The 15,515-nt window shown below is 52.5% G+C and overlaps 5 protein-coding genes across 5 annotated transcripts; 2 read left to right on the plus strand and 3 right to left on the minus strand.

Annotated features, from left to right (window-relative positions):
* Positions 1 to 492: 492 nt before the first annotated feature.
* Positions 493 to 1,387, minus strand: J4E85_003063 (uncharacterized protein; the record flags this gene model as incomplete). The annotated part of the gene is made up of 3 exons (XM_051467336.1): positions 493 to 954; positions 1,009 to 1,154; positions 1,207 to 1,387. 3 exons carry the CDS (start codon positions 1,385 to 1,387, stop codon positions 493 to 495), a joined length of 789 nt encoding a protein of 262 aa, XP_051328495.1.
* Positions 1,388 to 1,831: 444 nt separating this feature from the next.
* Positions 1,832 to 2,411, plus strand: J4E85_003064 (uncharacterized protein; the record flags this gene model as incomplete). Its single annotated transcript, XM_051467337.1, has 2 exons — positions 1,832 to 1,997; positions 2,083 to 2,411. 2 exons carry the CDS (start codon positions 1,832 to 1,834, stop codon positions 2,409 to 2,411), a joined length of 495 nt encoding a protein of 164 aa, XP_051328496.1.
* Positions 2,412 to 9,253: 6,842 nt separating this feature from the next.
* On the minus strand, positions 9,254 to 11,161 carry J4E85_003065 (uncharacterized protein; the record flags this gene model as incomplete). Its single annotated transcript, XM_051467338.1, has 1 exon — positions 9,254 to 11,161. The coding sequence occupies one exon, from the start codon at positions 11,159 to 11,161 to the stop codon at positions 9,254 to 9,256; it is 1,908 nt and encodes a 635-aa protein (XP_051328497.1).
* A 496-nt stretch (positions 11,162 to 11,657) lies between these two features.
* Positions 11,658 to 13,247, plus strand: J4E85_003066 (uncharacterized protein; the record flags this gene model as incomplete). Its single annotated transcript, XM_051467339.1, has 2 exons — positions 11,658 to 12,342; positions 12,442 to 13,247. 2 exons carry the CDS (start codon positions 11,658 to 11,660, stop codon positions 13,245 to 13,247), a joined length of 1,491 nt encoding a protein of 496 aa, XP_051328498.1.
* A 337-nt stretch (positions 13,248 to 13,584) lies between these two features.
* On the minus strand, positions 13,585 to 15,315 carry J4E85_003067 (uncharacterized protein; the record flags this gene model as incomplete). The annotated part of the gene is made up of 1 exon (XM_051467340.1): positions 13,585 to 15,315. The coding sequence occupies one exon, from the start codon at positions 15,313 to 15,315 to the stop codon at positions 13,585 to 13,587; it is 1,731 nt and encodes a 576-aa protein (XP_051328499.1).
* Positions 15,316 to 15,515: the final 200 nt, after the last annotated feature.

The raw sequence follows: 15,515 nt of genomic DNA on the forward strand, positions 1-15,515 counted from the left end.
CATAGCAGGAAAAAAAAATACACAGCAGTATTTATACAAAGCTCGCCATTCGCACCAGTCACTACTTCTCGCCAACGCAACTTGTCATATCCGTGTCATAATCTCGAGTCACGCACACATCACCACAAACCGATCGTTGCTCGTCGAACTAGTGCTTCCAGCGTTGAATTGCCTTGAATTTTGTGCAGTCATCTATAGCCGGCGCAACGCTGCGTCCAAATAAAGTAGACTCATGTTCGCGGCATGACACCTGGACACACCGTGCTCAGCTCCAAACTCACAGCGGCTTGGCAACTCTGAGTAACCTCGTGGAATGGGAACCACGAGTACAGAGCCGAGGAGACCGACGAGCCCAGTAACGGGCTCTCCCCGATCTATGACCATCCTCTCGAGTCACTGGTTATGTGTCACTCCTGCTGGCTAACGAAGAACCCAACAGCGAGAGCCTCAGCCTCCGTCTTGCAGTCATCATTGTATCTGCGCGACCAGACTTCAGGTAGCGCTCTTCCACCGCTGCTCATACTCCACCTTCCTTCTGACTACACTCCTCAACCATTTCTCCAGATTCTCTCCCTCAACCTGCGCATCGACGTCCATGGCATCGCCTTCAGCCTCCAGTCTCACACCACCCTCCTCTTCTTCATCTTCGTCTCCACAGCATGCATCTTCTGCCATCTGGCATGCCTCATTCCACTCCTCGTAGCTGAAGTTTCCTTCGCTTTCGCTCAGCAGCATTTTTCTGTCACCAGAGAACGCGAAAACGTGTACCGATCGTATGGGCTTTGCGCGTAGTAATTCGTTTGCGGTAGGCGAGAGTATGGGTGGGAAGGAGTTCGTAGACGGCGAGGCGGGTTGTGCGATCATTACGGAAGTGAGGACTGTGCGGAGGGGTATCGATGCGGAGAGGAGCGCGAGGAGCGCAGTGTGAAGAAGGTGTGGGAGAAGGGTCAGAGACTGGGGCTGTTAGCGATTGATAGTCATGGGAGACGGTATCGCAACTGGACATACGGTATTGACGCCTGCTGTGCTATCTTCCTCGGGTAAACTCCTGACCTGGAGTGTGATTTGTACAAGTGTTCGTGGTATCGCCCGGGTCAGGATGATACTGCGCAGTGTGTTGTGTACCAGTGTTTCGAGATGTCGTTCTCTTGGACCTGGATATCCGTCAGTATACCAATCACTACCCCATCAAGCGTAAACACATACTTCCAACTCCCATAGCGGGTCTGACGTTCACCTCGATCGCTGCTTCCTCGGGTAGTTCGTCGCGTCGCTGTACTTCGATTGGACCATTGACGGCGCCAATGATTGAGTAGCCATTGTGGGTATATGTCGCAGAACCGTCGGCGCGGTTCAAATGCGTGAGGGTAACTGTAGGTGCGACCATGATTTCGTGACCCGATTCGAATGCGCGTCGTGAATGAAGAGTTCGACTCTCCGTACTGTCAACTGTGTAGGTGATGGGAGGAGGTGTGCGATAGGATGAGAATGTTGAGTACGCCAGTAGACGCGTCGAGCCAAGGGACTTTGATGCGCAGAAATTGGACCAAGGGGTGGGTGCTCTAAGATGTGCCTCTGCACCTCAGTGACGATATGCCATCTCCAAAAGTTTTGGTGGGGATGGCGCTCAGCCCAGTCTGTGGCTCAAGCTCCAGACCTCGGCGCATCACCGCGGCCAGCTCAGCCATCCGATATCCTTGCCAATGCGACAATTGAGCTGTCCGTAAGCCTCCACTCGCACTTTCACCGCCATAGACATACAGCGCATCGTCTCCACCCACTATAACATTATCATCAATATCACGACCCATAGCAGATATATATAGACACCATGGCAGGCTCGTCGCGCAACGCATCGCCCATCAAGCGCCTGATGACCGAACTGCAAACATACCAACACGACTCCAACGACGCGCTTTACGAACTCGGACCTACAGACGACGATGTGATGCAATGGAGGGCGGTTATGAAGGGTGTAGAGGGAACGGCATATGAAGGTACACAGAACCCGGCGCATACTTCGCCTACACCGCTTACAGCATCACAACACCCAAACCACATTCACTTACTAACACCTCCTAGACGGCTGCTGGCTCCTCTCCATCGCGATCCCCTCTACCTACCCTCTCACACCACCCACCATCCGCTTCGTAACGCCCATCTGCCACCCCAACGTCGATTTCAAGACTGGCGAGATCTGCCTCGACCTACTCAAGACCGCTTGGACACCCGCATATACCATCTCGTCGACTCTGACGAGTATACACCAATTGCTCACTAGCGCTGAGCCAGACAGCCCGCTGAATGTGGATGTTGCGCAGCTATTCAGGACAAACGACGATGTTGGGGCTAGGAGTTTGATCAGGTTTTATACTGTTAGCGAGAAGTATGATTGGAAGGGGAAGAGATAGACTGTATAGCGTGATTTGGATTGGAACAGATGTGGCGTGTTGTACATTGGCGTAAGAAGGCTATGTCAGAGGATCTATTCGGGCGTTTGGTTTGATTTGGGACGAGATACCTACATTGGAGAGCGCGAACGCATCATGTATTCGCAATGAAGTATACTACCGACACATCGTCTACATCTCTCCATCTTGGCTGTCCAAGATCGATTTAGTTACCGACAACGTCAGCAAGCCCGACACAGCCCGCCACACGCACGTGGGTCCACGGCTGTGTTTCAACTTCAGCTCCCCGCAACACTTCTCGATTACGCGCTCCACTGATCGTCAATGCAGCATCTCAGACTGAGCAGTCATAAACGAGAAAGATCGACGATGTTCCCTCTTGTCCGAGTACAGTTCACACAAGCGACCTGGATCGACCGCTAACTTGACCTCTCCATGCGACTTCCTGCTGACTGTGTTGCATGCGGTACGTACTCTTTACGCAGTTCAAAAGATCGTCGTTACGAGACCTGCAGTGAGATGTGTAGAAAGTGCTTTTGGCGCTTAGCTTATGAGTTGTTAAGCAAAACTCAGATGGACACGTTTGTCTGGCGCTTAGAACGGACCGTGGTAAAGCTGTCGAGATCACGTCATTCGATCCCCAGGGACTTCCGATACGAAAGTACGGCTACTAAGTTTGGGTAGCGGGAACTAATAATGCGTCGTCTAGGCGCTCGGGGACTTCGGTATGCGCTCGGCATGTGAAGTAGAAGCAGTACCGATTCATACTTGGAGCGTAGGTTGCAGCTTGATTCAGATCGATTACTCGAAGAAAGTCCAGGAAATTACGGTTGTCTGGATTACAAAACAAATGCTAAAGTACACCGAAACATGAAGAAGATCGGGTACATCCCCCGAGCCCTTCAACTCAAAATACCAACATGACAAATACCCACCACGGAACCAACAAAAGCAAGAAAAACATGATACGCAGCCGGATATACCCATGCCGGCTGTGGCTTAAGCCTCACAAACAGTAACAATACATCGTGTCGACAAGTTTCGTCTACCCGCCCCACTTTCACTCCACTTTCCTCAGCTAGTAAGCGTGGAAACTACGCAAGCCACAACACTCCATGCTCAAACTGGTCCGCTTCAGCACTTTAACATTGAGCCTCAGTATCCACTTCTGCTGAAGTCATGCGACCACGATCGAGCGATGGTGGCTTGTGTCCAGGCAGTGTGCGTTGTCGTGGGAGGTAAGGTGTCGCTGTACGGAAGAAGGCATGTTGTGCGAGCGTGCGATCGCACTTGCTTTCCGACATTGCCCTAGCTTGGATTGATCATGCGGTGAAGAGGTGGCAGAGGAGGCTCAACCTGCGGTGACGGTCCATTGAGTGCGTCGCCAGCCTTTAGTTGAGACCGTGACTGTACCCTCGAGGAGTGACTCTTGGTCGGGAATACTGTTTGGCGAGACGCGGCGGGTGTATGAGATCGTTGATAGTTCTTCGGGTACGTCTTCTGAAGGTGGCTCAGTCTTGATAATAGTCGACTGAGTTCTGTCGTGAAGTGACTCTTCGGTCTTGATGGTTGGTAATGGCACTGGGTAGTAGGGCGCGTCGTATGGTCCTGGTAGATTCTGCGGCGGTGATATCCAAGGATAGATCGGAGACAGTACTGGCTGGAGTGTCTCTTGTTGGAGCGAATGGAGGTACTGGTTCGGTTCCCGGTCGAGCGATGGCCGACGAAGAAAGACATCGTTCTGTCGTTCTGTGCTTGAATTCTCTTCTAAAGTAGTGCCTAAAGTCTCTACATTTTCTCCTTTAAGATGCACTTCCTCTTGATATGAATCTTTTCTTTGGTGAATGGCCAACTTCTTCTCTTGATTGATGGGCAAGTCACCTTGACCCATACCCGAACTAGTCATCGTTCTTCGTCTCCGTGCAAGGAAAGCCGATCTCAAAGCTGTGGAAAAGAGCGCCAATAATAAGAACACTTCAAAAAGATGCCGTAGACTGACGAGCGGGAGCCGCCTTTCTGTACTGAGCGAATTCGCTGGGTTGAGAAGTGGAGGCATAGGTACAAAATGACGCCGACGGAAGACAGGTGAGGCTTGGTGGGATCCACTCAGACTATGAGAAGCGTGGGATGATGCAGGTCCTAGATGAACTAGCCACTGCGTCAGTCAAGAAGACGGGGAAGCAACCGCTTTCATACAACTTACTTCGAGTAAGAACGGGAATGACTGTTAGCATAAGCACTAGGATCGGAATCCTCCGTTGTATAGTAGACAGCTAATAATGCTCGGGTACGGTTATTGTCTCGTTTCTGTAGGATTGGCACCGGGGTCTACGTATAAATAAGGATATCGCATGTGAGAGTCAGGTTGGTTCCTGGGGCATCAATCTCTGCGGAACGCGCCATCCTGGTCTACGTATATCCTTCGACGGCGACATCAGCACGCCCAGATGCGGTTGAAACATCGAGATATCGGCGAGCTAGCGCGGCGTAGTCCTGGTGACGAAAGCTGGTGGACAAAGTGAAGCGTAAGCCCACGATGCGCAAATCAAGCAAAAGGCAACAAACTGATCGTGTTCAGCTGTGACGAATAGCGCCCGTGGAAGGCATACATCACGGATTTTGCTGGGGTAGGCATGGTTTGGTGCGTGGCCTCAGCAGGACGACCAGTGTCCTCGTGTCTTGGCTGGTGGTATCTCAGCTGAGATTGCGATGGTGGCGTTTGTTGTGGCTAACGCCACTGGTTCACTGGCCTAATCGGCAGGGGTGACCCGAGATCTGATCCTGCGCGCAAGAACAACGGCGAGCTGGCTTGACACGTCTGGCGAGACCTTTGCGCGGATGTAGGGGCCGCCAGTTGGAACGATGCAGTTGCGCCATTACGGGCGTTAGAGCGAGGTGTGGTGGGTGAGTAAGGCGTCCCGTGACGGATCGGTTTCAGCTTCTGCAGGAACGCCAACCGAAGGGCAGGCGCTCATGATACGTCGAGAAACAACTTAAGCAATATGTAAGAGAGGCGGCTAAACAAAGACTCGCAGTTGACGCAGAATAGCAACACGCACGAGCATCAGTATATTCAGGGAAACAACCGCCACACGTGTGCTTTTTTGCGGGGCGGTACCCTTTTTCAACCCCAAAGAACCACATCGCGTGAGAGGCGGCTGGTACGCGATGCTGGCTTAGTGGGCTGTTATCACGTCTCGATCTTTACCAAACTCAACCGTTGTATGTGGCTGTCGGAACATGAGTCAATCCGTCGCGTCTCCGACCACCATTCGTGGAATGTCCACGATCTGGAGTACCTCGTGCGATCCCCACAACACCACGCGATATTGCAGAAGCTGGGCAAACCTCAAAAACAGGTTCTCGGTAGCGAGCGCGCATCGAACAACGGCGAGGTTGGCTATCTGTCAGCTGGAGGTTATGGATAGAACCTGGAAGATACCGAATGTATGGCGTACGGTGTAGGAACTACCGAGACGCGATCACTTTCATCCATGAGCTCGAATCTGATACACAGAAGCCACTTCCCTATCGTCAGATCGGCGGCTTTTACTGGCCGCGCACGATATTACATCCCCCAGGTTTCGATTGTCCTCGCGTATTCAGGCTTCCAGCAGCTTGCCCAGTATCCACATTCTAGTGATCTTGTAATCCTTGCGTAGATCGAGTACGCCTCTCGCGAACAGTTGCCTCAATTTCGGAGACGCCGTTGATGCGAGGAGATCTACGTCTAGCGAATCCGAGATCAACACCAGCGGCTTCGAAGCAGGAGCACCGGGTCATTATCAAACGCGCGAGATCTTGGTTAAGCCCCTGAATGTAGCAATGGGGACGCATCGAGGGTAGTGGTGGTGGTCCTGTCGATCTTACGCAACGTCCAGCTGCCCTAGTCTACTCCTCACGGCGATGCCGTCGCCACGTGAGCACGTGACTAGCCCCTACACTAAGGCTTCTAGATTGGGCCGGTGGTCACATAACTGAGTGAGATTCCATAAATAAACGATCTCAAATAATCGTGATAGATTGCCTGGGCATGTTTGCAAGAATCCGCCTGACCTGCAGTCTCATGGTATAGAACATGCCGACTCGCTCGTATTTCCCCGTCCCATGCCTGGCTGGTATCAATACCAATCCAATGACTGTTTCGCTTTCGTGCGCGATTCTCTTCTTGACTCCAACGATGGGTAGGAGCGTGAGTACCTGGTCTTCTGAAATGATATCGATGCGTTCTAACCTCCTGCTTCCTAGAGATGGCGTGCCGTCTACTGCTGTGTCGAAAAAGATCTCGGAATCAGACGAGCTATCTGGTGTTACTGATACCGGAATATGGCTGCCGAACTTCTCTGGGAAGATCTGGGTTATCTTGCCGGTTTTGAGCTCAGCTGAGGATTGGGTTCTGTGGTTGACTGTCCAACGTACCGAGGCTAACGGACCAAGAAGTTTGACGTACCCATCAGTCACTTCACCAAAGCGATAACCGTGACTGCTGGTCACTACAGCCTCCTCCAGAATTGTTAGGTAGTCGCTGGAGTTATAGTTGTGTTGACAAGATGCGAGTGAGATCTTGCCTCTGATTGAAGCCCAGGACCATGTCGGCGCGACCAGTCGTCCCGGACGCGTCGGTAAGGCTCGCGACAATTCATTTCTCGTGGTTCTCCACAAGAGGTATGCAGGCAAAGAAGACTGCCATAGACCTGCAAGATAGCCGTCTCCAGGTGCTCCCGATTCAACGCTAGACATGCTGTCTGCGATGCCACCCAAAGCTACGAGCTTGTCGCCGGGAAAAGTAATTTCTGACTCCGTGTACAATTCTACAATCGCATCCCAGTCCTGAAAGACTGACACAGTCTTCATAGCAGCGTACATCGTTACTTCTTGGACCAGAAGAGACCGGAAAGTGTCTACAAGAGCATCCAATAGTCTCTTCATCGGGCCAACACCTAACGAAGCTCGTGATATGTACTTTGCTGGCCAGCGGTTGTCTCGTGTCTCGTCGCCCAGCTGCAACCTTTTTATGTCGATGGACGTATGCCCACGCACACAATCGGGAAGACCGCGCCAGTAGGTCTCACAAGCGACAAATTGTCGACACTCCCAAAACAGCTGCTTTGAACCGAAATGGAGAACACGTGGTGATAGTATTCGTTCTTGGAGAACCCACGCACGTCTGTTCAGCGGCTCGTGCGTGAGCTTCCGGGCCCACACGTGAGGATCGGATACGACAAGGTATCTCTTCGTCGCGTCTCCCGTGCAACCAATCCAGTGGATGAGCGATTGGGTTGGCAATATAGTCTGGGGATTCCTGTTCCAGAAGCAGCCTCCAGTATAGTCCGCTGAACCAGTGGCAGCTATGTTGATGGACGAGTACCTATACACCTTACTCATTAGATCCGCTTCGTGTGCCCAATCTTGCAGGCTATCTTGCACAATACACAGAGTATCAATCCAAAGATAACGAAACCCCAATCTTCTTGTAATACAGACCGCATCCACGAACGTTCTCGGGAGATGTGCCATCTCGATGCCTGCATGATGAGCTAGGACGTTTGCAGCCATTGTTTTGAATACATCTCCACGTCCCCAACAATGAGAAAGTGTTGCGTAAGGCTGTCCAGAAGAGATTTCGTTACGATGCACCAATCGTACGCGATCGTCATCGGAAATGCCTACATCCAGCACCCGCGATGGGAACCAGTGTTGAGGAATAGTTGCATTGCACCGAACATGATTCTGAGTACACTCATCCATCCAGCATTCGATTAGATTCCAGCTCTCGGGAGAAGATGTCGACGAAGCGGGCTTGTACGAGGCGTATTCGTCTGTGTTTGAAAGTGAGTAATTAATCCAATTGATACGTGCCTCTAGCCAAGGCTTACTTCGAAGCTCCTTAATGATCTCGAATGTGAACCCAAGACTGAAGTCATTCACACCATCCGACGATAACGTCCAATCGAAGGAGCTTTGCCAGCTTGCTGACGAAGTATCAGACTCGCATTTGATTGGGAACAATGTCTCCGAGTAATCAGCGAACTCCCTTTGTAAGTATCCGAGAGCTTCCGAACATATCCCGCAGAACTGCTCGGAAGAGTTCTCCAGAGATGCTAGTGATTCGTGATGGACAAGGTCTTTGTGCCATCCCGGATGGCTGATGATATCGACGATACCCTGACAGGTTTCACAAAGCTCGTTGAAAGTGACGGAGGCCACACTAGGAATATGAACAGGTTCTGCATCATATCGGCCAGTCAAACGACGCATGAAAGTCCCAGCAGTGAGTGTGATCAACAGACACGTGATCTCCAGTAGTTTCAGAACCACGAGTAGAAGATCGAAGAAACAGGAGGCAGCAGACGCCATATCGGAAGTAACGAAGTTGTAGTTTGATGGACTTGTCAGGCTGGTTAGGATGATCGCACAAATTGTGGGGTTACTCGAGGCTGAGCAACACATCACACAACGTGCACCCCGCTTCCGACCGGTCAGCTACCGCCTCGTTCATTCGCGGAAAGACTGCATGGTACGTTACCACCACGTCGGCAGTAAATGCAGGCATCAGAAGGACTTTTGCCAGCCTGAACGGTAACGCGCAGATCTCTGCCAAGATAGTGGGTTACTTGGGGAAGATGCGATAGGAGCATGTAGTATTTGTAAAACTGATGGCAGAATTTGTAGCAAGTGCCTCCTGAGTAGCGCTGAGTCCTCCAGCCTATGTGTTGAGCTGAAGCTTGGGCCCACCTCATACAAGAAAAAAAACCGAACAGGTCTGCAGGCTACATTCAGCTAAAACCTTGCAAAATAGGTGACCCAACGTCAACGTAGGCTCCAGGCTGTCCAGGTTTTTCCTAGGTTGGCGTGGGCCGGCCCTCTCTCCACTCGTCAAAATCCTTCTGACCGGGCATCTCTCGGCCATCAGAGAGCTTAAGTCTGGGGAAATGTACGTCCTCGCGGTTGTACGTAGGCTCCTTCTTGGCCAACTCTTCGTTGACCAGGACCAAAGCGCCTGAGTGCCATCCTGCAGCACTCACCCGAAGAGCGAAATAGGCGCCAAGGCCGTCTTCACCGCGGTCCTGATCCCAGGCTCTTCCTTCCTGCTCGAACCACTCACTGACCTCGCCTTGGACGTTGGGGTCGGTCTTGAACATCTCCCTGCGCTCTTGGCTCTCTTCTGCGTGTGCATCGTCGCGGACCGCTTGCTTGAGCCACTCGTTCTTCCTCGCATCGAACCAGATCTGACGGCCGTGTGTGTATGCGTGAGGAACCAGCTGCCCGTTGCCATTGAACCGGTCGTACACGATACCTCGCGCGTTCCCGACTAGGTTGTCACCGTTCGAGCCTAACCCCAGTGCGCCACAGGCGGAGTTCTCGGTACCGTATGAAGTTATCTTGCCATCCGAGTGGAGTGCCAGGTAGTGATAGTCACCGAAAGCAATCGAGATGACGTTACTGTTCTGCAAGGCTGGAATTTTCTTCAGTCCCTGCACATCCCCTGGACTATGACGATTGCTCCAACATGATTCGAGGTAGTTCTGGTCGCCGGTGATTACTTCATTGTCCCTGAAGATGGCAAAGTTGCGGAAAGAGCCCTGAACGTCAAGAGAAGCTCCCTGCTCGTGACGCAGAGTTTGGAGCTCAACAATATCCTCGACACGGTTCTTTTCCTCGAATCTGCCACAGAAGACCTTACCCAGATCTGTGCTGAACAGCACAAAGTGCTCCAGTATAACGTAGTTCAGTACTGCTCCAACCTCTTGACGCAGAACTCTCTGCTCATCTGAATCGCGGTTGCCCTTGACATGCTGGTAGCCGGTCTTGGGAACTTCGGCATGTTCCAGGACAAGCATAGTGTCTGTGCCTTCATCACCATGATCTCGCTCAACAGGGTCCCAGACGACAATGCCAACGCCATGAACATAGGCCGAGCTGCGGCTCCATCCTGCTACCACTTGTTTTACTTGTCCGAAGTTGGAGGTCGCGTTCGACTTGTCGTTCAAGGAGAGTTCGTTCAGCTGCAGAGTAGCGAACTTGACTTGGAGCGCAGGCTTCTTGACATCGTACCACGACCAGATTCGGCCGCTGTCGGAGAGTCCAAGTATGTGTGCACGGCCCGAGGAGAACTGCCGGATGGCGACAGACGGCTCTTCGTATTGGGCCTCGGAGGTATTTGGGGGATAGCCTTCTGGGAAGCGGAGTGGTTGCAGAGGCCCGCTAGCAATGAGTATCCTCTGGCCATCAAGGGCGCCAGCAGTGTAGAGGGTACCTTTGGAGGTGAGCAAAGTCGTGGACCAGCCACCACATTGCATGTCGGCAATGACTCCTAGTTCTCGTGTCTTGTCCATCTCCGTCGGGAAGGCTTGATGGGCGTTGTACATGCGCCTGCCTGGCCGCATCATGCCAGCTCTCATTCCTCTCATTCGAGGCGTCCGACCATGTGCGTGGTCCTCCGGGTCTGAAGCGTGCCCCAAGCGGTTGTGCGAGTTATGACCCCATGTGTATACGCGGCTCTGGGTGAGCATGCGGCGATACATCTTCTGCCAGCGGTCGCCGTCATGTTGTACGACTGGCTGGTTCGGTACGCGGAAGGTCGTTCGAGCGAGATAACTCCAGTACGCTGGGTCTAATCGAATCGACGGTTGCTGGAAGGCTTTGCACGTGCTGCAGAGGGCGAGGAAGCTCTTGGCATCGAGGTATGGGAATACGAGTACGAGGATGTCGAGGGGCAGGTCCGTGATGGAGCTGATGGTATCGGCCATTTTGGCGTTGCGTCTTGACCCCTTTTTCGGCGGGTCGAAGATGAAGTAGGAGTATCTTGAAGGTGGTGTCGCTGTTCAAGGTTAAAGTAATGGAATGGAGCCTGCTCCATGTGGCGATGACGACGTGTGAGTAAACAAGATGTTTGTGCTGTTGGAGAAGGCGCGATGGATGCCTGCCCAATGACGCAGGGAGCGCGGGGATCATTGCGGGACATTTCCGTTTTTGCGCTAACCAGAAGCGGCGACCAAACTTCTGACTCAATTCACGCGTCTCTATCAAATTTCCGCCTGCCCAGCGACACTGGACCATACACGCACAGCACTACTCCACCTAATAAAACCGACCCAAGAAAATCTGCAGGCTTGGAGATACTGGATTTGGGACCAAGTTCACGTCACGACACTTGATTTTGCCCCACCACGCCTGATCGTTCCACACCTAACTGGCCACATTCCAATTCTAAAGGGACGACAAGAACAGAAGAGTCGCACCACCATGTCTGAGACACCCGCTGCAGATGCTACGCCTGCATCCGCTGCGGCAGTAGTACCACCTCAAGAAGGCGCACCTGCAACACCAAACGGCGATGCCACAGACGGGCCCAAAAAGCTCTCACCAGCGGAGTTGAAAAAGCAAAAGGCGGCCGAGAAGCAAGCAAAGCGAGCCCAAGCCAAGGCTGCGTCTGGCGCACCAAACCAACAGCAAGGACCTCCAAAGGACAGCCAGAAACAGCAAAAAGAATCGAAGCAGACACCAAAAGACGACAAGTCAAGACCACAGCCACCATGGCGGCAATCATCGCAAGCCAACGCACCAGTCGTGAAAGACTCAGAGAGAAAGACGAAGAAGGGGAAAGAACCAAAACAGACTGGTCTGTTTTTTGGTCATCTTTACAGCCAGCCAAAGCAACAATCTCTTGTCGGCGCGTCCAAAGATGTACATCCTGCGGTGCTCGCACTGGGCCTACAGTATAGCAGCTACGCCATCTGTGGTAGTACGGCACGCATGGTGGCCATGCTCTTGGTGTTCAAGACAGTGATCGAGGCCTATCAAACACCCCCAGGAAACAGTTTGGCCCGACATTTGACCAGTCATCACCTTGGTCCTCAGATCGAGTTCCTGAAGAGCTGTCGACCACTCAGCATCAGTATGGGAAACGCCATCCGGTGGCTCAAGGATAGTAAGTTGGAATTTCACATTGGACTGACAGTGCAGACACGACTTAACTGAGCATCGGAGTTGTTTAAAGAGCGGCAGAAGAGATACTGACATCTTCCAGTCATCATCAAGATAGATCCTTCAACTCCGGAGAACGAGGCCAAGCGAGACCTGATTGAGGAGATCGACATATTCATCCGCGAGCGTGTCACAGCTGCTGACCGACTCATCCGTGACCTGGCAGCTACCAAGATCCAAGCTGGCGACGTCATCCTGATCTATGCGGCATCTTCAATAGTCGAACAGACCATTATACATGCTCACCAGTCCGGCAAACCCTTTTCAGTCATCGTCGTGGACTCAAAGCCATTATTCGAGGGCAAGCAGCTAGCTCGGAAACTCGCAAACCACGGCATCTCAGTACGCTACTATCTCATCACAGGAGCTTCGCATGCTGTTAAGGACGCGACGAAGGTCTTCCTGGGTGCCCACGCGATGATGTCGAACGGTCGCCTCTACTCGCGCGTTGGCACAGCTCTGGTTTCCATGCTTGCCTACTCCCACTCATTGCCCGTCATTGTACTCTGCCAATCAGTGAAGTTCACTGAGAAGGTAGCGCTGGACTCCATCGTCGGAAATGAAGTCGCCCCTGCCGAGGAAATCCTCTCCGAGGCTGAGCGCCGCGAGCTCCTTCCTCTCAAGTCACGATTTACGGCTTCGAAGAGCGACGACAAGTCGTCATCGGAAGAGGCGCCTGCCGATACCACAGACGTTCTGAAATGGATTGACGATGCCAAAAACCTGCATCATCTCCAAGTACTCTACGACGTCACGCCCGCGCAGTACATCAACATGGTCATCACCGAATACGGCAGCTTGCCACCAAGCTCGGTCCCCGTGGTCCACCGACTGAGTACGAACATATAATCCTGTCCAGCGTTTTCTTTTTGTATTCAGGGTACTTCCTATAGCAAGTGCTAACATTGGACTTTCAGGAACTGAAGAGCAGGAGACGATGCCTACTAAGAGGGGCGTTCGTCAAGCTTCGGGCTGGTAGGATTTCATTGAGATGTGTCAGGGGATTCGCGATTTCGGAGGTATTCACAGTGGCGGTATTTTTGGTATTTCTACGAGTAAGATAGCATACGAGGTATGATGTTACGAAGGAATCAACGTCCCACGCCAATGATTTTGCGCACTTCCAGTCCCATCTCCTCGACCCCAAAGGAGAAGATGCCAAACCTCACTACCTAACCACATAGCCTCATTCTAAGTTCTCGATGGACAGCCTCGCGATCTCAGCTTCAAGCGCTGCCATCTGCGCCCTCAGCGCCTGAGCCCGCTCTCCCTTCTCAACCACCTGATCAATCTGAGTGTTCGCGAGCCCGCCTCCACCCCTCTTCATCTCCTCCCTCATCATGGGAAACGCCAAAACCTCCTTGATCGAGTAATTGTTCGTTAAGAACATCAAGATGCGATCAAGTCCAGGCCCGCACCCGGCCGTGGGCGGCATCCCATACTCCAGCGCCTTTATGAATTCCTTATCAATGCCCTGCGCTTCGTCGTCACCTTGAGCCTTCTGCCGCGCTTGCTCTAAGAAGCGCTCGCGCTGCTCGAACGGATCGTTGAGTTCGGAATACAGGTTGCAAATCTCCTGGCCGCAGACAAAGGCTTCAGCGCGCTCCGTGAGACCAGGGATCGCGCGATGCGTCTTAGCTAGTGGAGACATGAGCTTCGGGTGGTGGATGATGTATGTGGGGTTTGTGATGCGCGATTCGATGTAGACGCCGACGAGCTTGTCGAGCAGACGGGCGTTCGTATGCGGAGGTGAGCAAACGATGTTGCGGTCACCCAAGAGGCCGAGTAGGAATTGCCGACTGTCTTCCGTATGAAGTTCAGATGGAGGAGGAAAGCTGACAGCACAGGCAGCTTCAAGAGCTGGAATCATATCGATGCGCTCCCACGGCCCCTCCCAGTTGATCTCGCACTCGTCACCAGTCTGACTCTTGAACCTGGTCACATAAGACCCAGTCACATTCTTCACCAACCCAGAAATCATCTCCTGCGTCAACTGCATCATCACCTCATAATCAGCATCTGCTTGGTAGAACTCGCAGCTTGTAAACTCAGGATTGTGAGTCAGATCCATATCTTCATTGCGAAACACACGTCCGATTTCGAACACGCGATCAATGCCGCCAACTACTAGCGGCTTGAGATGGAGCTCAGTAGCAGTCCGAAGGTACATGTCTCGCTTGAGATCGTTGTGGTGGGTGATGAAAGGCTTGGCTGCTGCACCGCCAGCTTGCTGGCAGAGGATTGGTGTTACGACTGAGATGAATCCGCGGCTGCGCAGGAACGTGGTGATGTAGGCTTCCATCGCATCCCAGGTGCGCAGCATGTCGCGGCTGCGTCGATTCGTAATGAAGTCGAGGGGTCGGTCGCGGTGTCGCGTTTCGGCGTCAGTGAGCGTCTTGGGCAGCATGTGCAGGCTGGGTGCTAGCAAGATGACCTTGTGCGCGAAGAGCGAGAGCTCGCCTACAGGCCGGTTTCGTGGTGCTGTTCGCCCTGGGTGACCGATCACACCGATTTGGTCGCCTCTCGCGAGGTGTTCGTGTTGCTGCTTGTATGCTTCGATGTCATCTCGTTCAGTCACCTGACACACGACCTGTATCTTGTCTTCGCCCACCTGAACTTCATAGAAGCGCAGACGCGCTCCTGCACTACGAATAGTGACGATGCGGCCACGTATTGTGTACTCTACGTCTTCGAGCTGTTGGCCACTTGCTATAGATTCGTGTCGAGCGCGGAATGCGCCAAGGTCCAGGAGATTGGGGATGAAGGAAGAATAGATACCATTCTTACATGTATTCTGGCGCAGACTCTGTACTAAGGTACAGCGGTTCTCGTAGTACTTGTGAGGTGGTAGTGTCTCCTGCTGGTCCGGTCTCGTACGTTGCTTGAGCGCCTTCGTGGTGACACCGTTGGCAGCCATGACGACCAATATTAATGTCCTTACAAATTTGATGTTCGCGAAGCGAAAAAGAAGTATGTTTAATGACCGGAGAAGATGCTTTGAAGTTGTTTTGCCCTTTCGGATGGAACAATGGTGTTCTTAAATATTACGAACCGCAAGTCCAGTCATCGCTTGTGAGTCAAGTACTGCATCCCTCGCGAACATATGCCCTCAGGCGT

Source organism: Alternaria conjuncta, assembly GCF_024043145.1.
Source record: "Alternaria conjuncta strain BMP 0040 chromosome Unknown scaffold_4, whole genome shotgun sequence".
Classification (NCBI taxonomy): Eukaryota; Fungi; Ascomycota; class Dothideomycetes; order Pleosporales; family Pleosporaceae; genus Alternaria; species Alternaria conjuncta.